At 22.3% G+C, this 2,315-nt stretch overlaps 1 protein-coding gene across 1 annotated transcript; it reads left to right on the plus strand.

The window, feature by feature from the left end:
- Positions 1–80: 80 nt before the first annotated feature.
- Positions 81–2,227, plus strand: PRSY57_1127900 (A/G-specific adenine glycosylase, putative; the record flags this gene model as incomplete). Its single annotated transcript, XM_020114969.1, has 4 exons — positions 81–1,622; positions 1,791–1,853; positions 2,009–2,083; positions 2,171–2,227. Coding segments are annotated over 4 exons (1,737 nt in total), but the record flags the coding sequence as incomplete, so codon positions are not given.
- Between the last annotated feature and the right edge of the window lie 88 nt (positions 2,228–2,315).

A 2,315-nucleotide genomic window follows, 5' to 3' on the forward strand; every position in this document is an offset into this window, starting at 1 on the left:
AAAAAAATTTAAATATTTTTTTTTTTTTTTTTTTTTTTTTTTTTTTTTTTTTTGACACAATATATATTTATTTTATTTTAATGATGAAAAATGAATCTACTCAAAAAGATAAATTCAACAACATTAAAGAAGAAGAAGGCGTGACCTTACCAAATGTACAATCGGATTATCATTATAGCTTTTTACAAAGGTATAGTATTGAGCTTAAAAAAGATTTACTAAATTGGTATTACAAATATAGACGAAAATTACCATGGAGAGGTGATGAACCCCCTTTTACAACCAGTGTTCAATTGTATGAGAACAAAAAACAAGTGGATATTAGATGTTTTTTTGGTAACCATAAAAGGGATGAGATAAAAATAAAAAACAGTAACTCAGATAATGTTAAAAATCATGAGAAAATAAAAGGTACAAAAATTATAAAAATAAAAAAAGAATATAATGAGTTATCATTAGAAAGATGTAAAAGATTAAAAAAGGAAGATAAGGATGAGGAAAAAAAATATAATTCGTTGAGCGATTCATTAAAAAGTGAGAATATTAAATCATTACATGATAAAATAAATAATAATAATAATAATAATAATGATGATGATGTGGTTGATAAAAATAATTGTAATATTTCTTTCCTAGTTCATAAAGAGGAAAAGAAACATAATTTTATAAATAATCTTATGTATGATAAAGAACATTTAAGTACCAAAGGGTATCAAATATACATTAGTGAAATTATGCTTCAACAAACTAAAGTACATACCGTTTTAAATTTTTATTTAAAATGGATGAATAAATGGAATAATATTTTTGATTTAGCAAAATGTAATTTAGATGATGTATTAATTTTGTGGAAAGGATTGGGATATTATAACAGAGCTAAAAACCTTTTGGAATGTTGTAAAATTGTTGTTGATAAATATAATGGTATATTTCCAAATGATTTAAAATTGTTAAAAACACTACCTGGTATAGGTGATTATACTTCAAAAGCTATTTGTATACATCTATATAATAGGAAGGATATATGTATTGATACAAATATTATAAGAATATTTTCTCGTATTACTGATACTATAAATTATTATAATTCAGGCGCATTATTAAAACATTGCGAAAAAGTTAGCGAAATATTATGTTCAGGGGAATCCAATTATTCTGACCTTAGTCAGGCATTAATGGATTTAGGCTCAAGTGTGTGCAACAATTCACCTGACTGTTCACAATGTCCAATAAATAAATATTGTATGATTTATTTAAAATCAAATAAAAAGAAACAACATAATTTATTTAATACGAAACATCCAGAACATTGTAACTTATGTGTTAATGATCGAAATGTTGAAATTAAATATGTTCCTTTAGCTAAAAGGAAAAAAAAAACCGATAAAATATGTCTTGTTTTGTTAATAAAACAAGATGACAAAAAAAAAAAAAATAATATGAATAAAAATAGCTGTACAAAAAAGCTAGAAAAAAAAAAAACAGCTAGCCGTCAAATTAAGGAGTCCTATTTAGAAGATACATATATGATGATTAAAAACACTGACTCGAATTTATTTTCCATGCATTATTTATTTCCATTTATATTACTTGATACGTATGATAAGAATGATTGTGTGAAGGTAAAAGTAACATAAGAAAAAAAAAATATATATATATCAAATATTGTGGCATTTTGTATGTGTAGTATTTTGTTTTTCACATTATTAACTTGGAAAGGGTTTATCTATTTATCTTTTTTCATTGTCTAATTATTATAAATTCATTTTTATATTATTTTAACTCTGCAGCATTTTAATGATCTTTTAAAAAGCCTGAATGTGACAAATTCGGAAAAAGACCGTTACCTATATGTAATTATATATATATATATATATATATATATTTATGTATATTTATAGTGTTTATTGTACAAAACAATTAAGGCATCTTTCATATAATTTTATAAATTATGAAAATGTCTCATTCGAGTTTAATATATATATTTATCTTTTACTTTTTTTTTTAGATAAATAATTTCAAACACAAATTTTCTCATCTTACTTATCACACGCACATATATTTATGTACTGTTTCCGATTGGGTAAAAGGAATTATGTAAATACCTTGTTTTATATATTTATTAATTGTAAACATAAATAAATTTGTATTATATTATTTTATTTTTTAGGAAAATATAACTAAAAATAATGAAGAAAGGAAATGGGTTATACTGAAAGATATCAGGGTATTTTTTTTTTTTTTTTTTTTTAACTGTTAAAATGCAATTTTATATATAAATGATAATGTACTATATTGATGTGATATTATATATG

Source organism: Plasmodium reichenowi, chromosome 11 (genome assembly GCF_001601855.1).
Source record: "Plasmodium reichenowi strain SY57 chromosome 11, whole genome shotgun sequence".
Classification (NCBI taxonomy): Eukaryota; Apicomplexa; class Aconoidasida; order Haemosporida; family Plasmodiidae; genus Plasmodium; species Plasmodium reichenowi.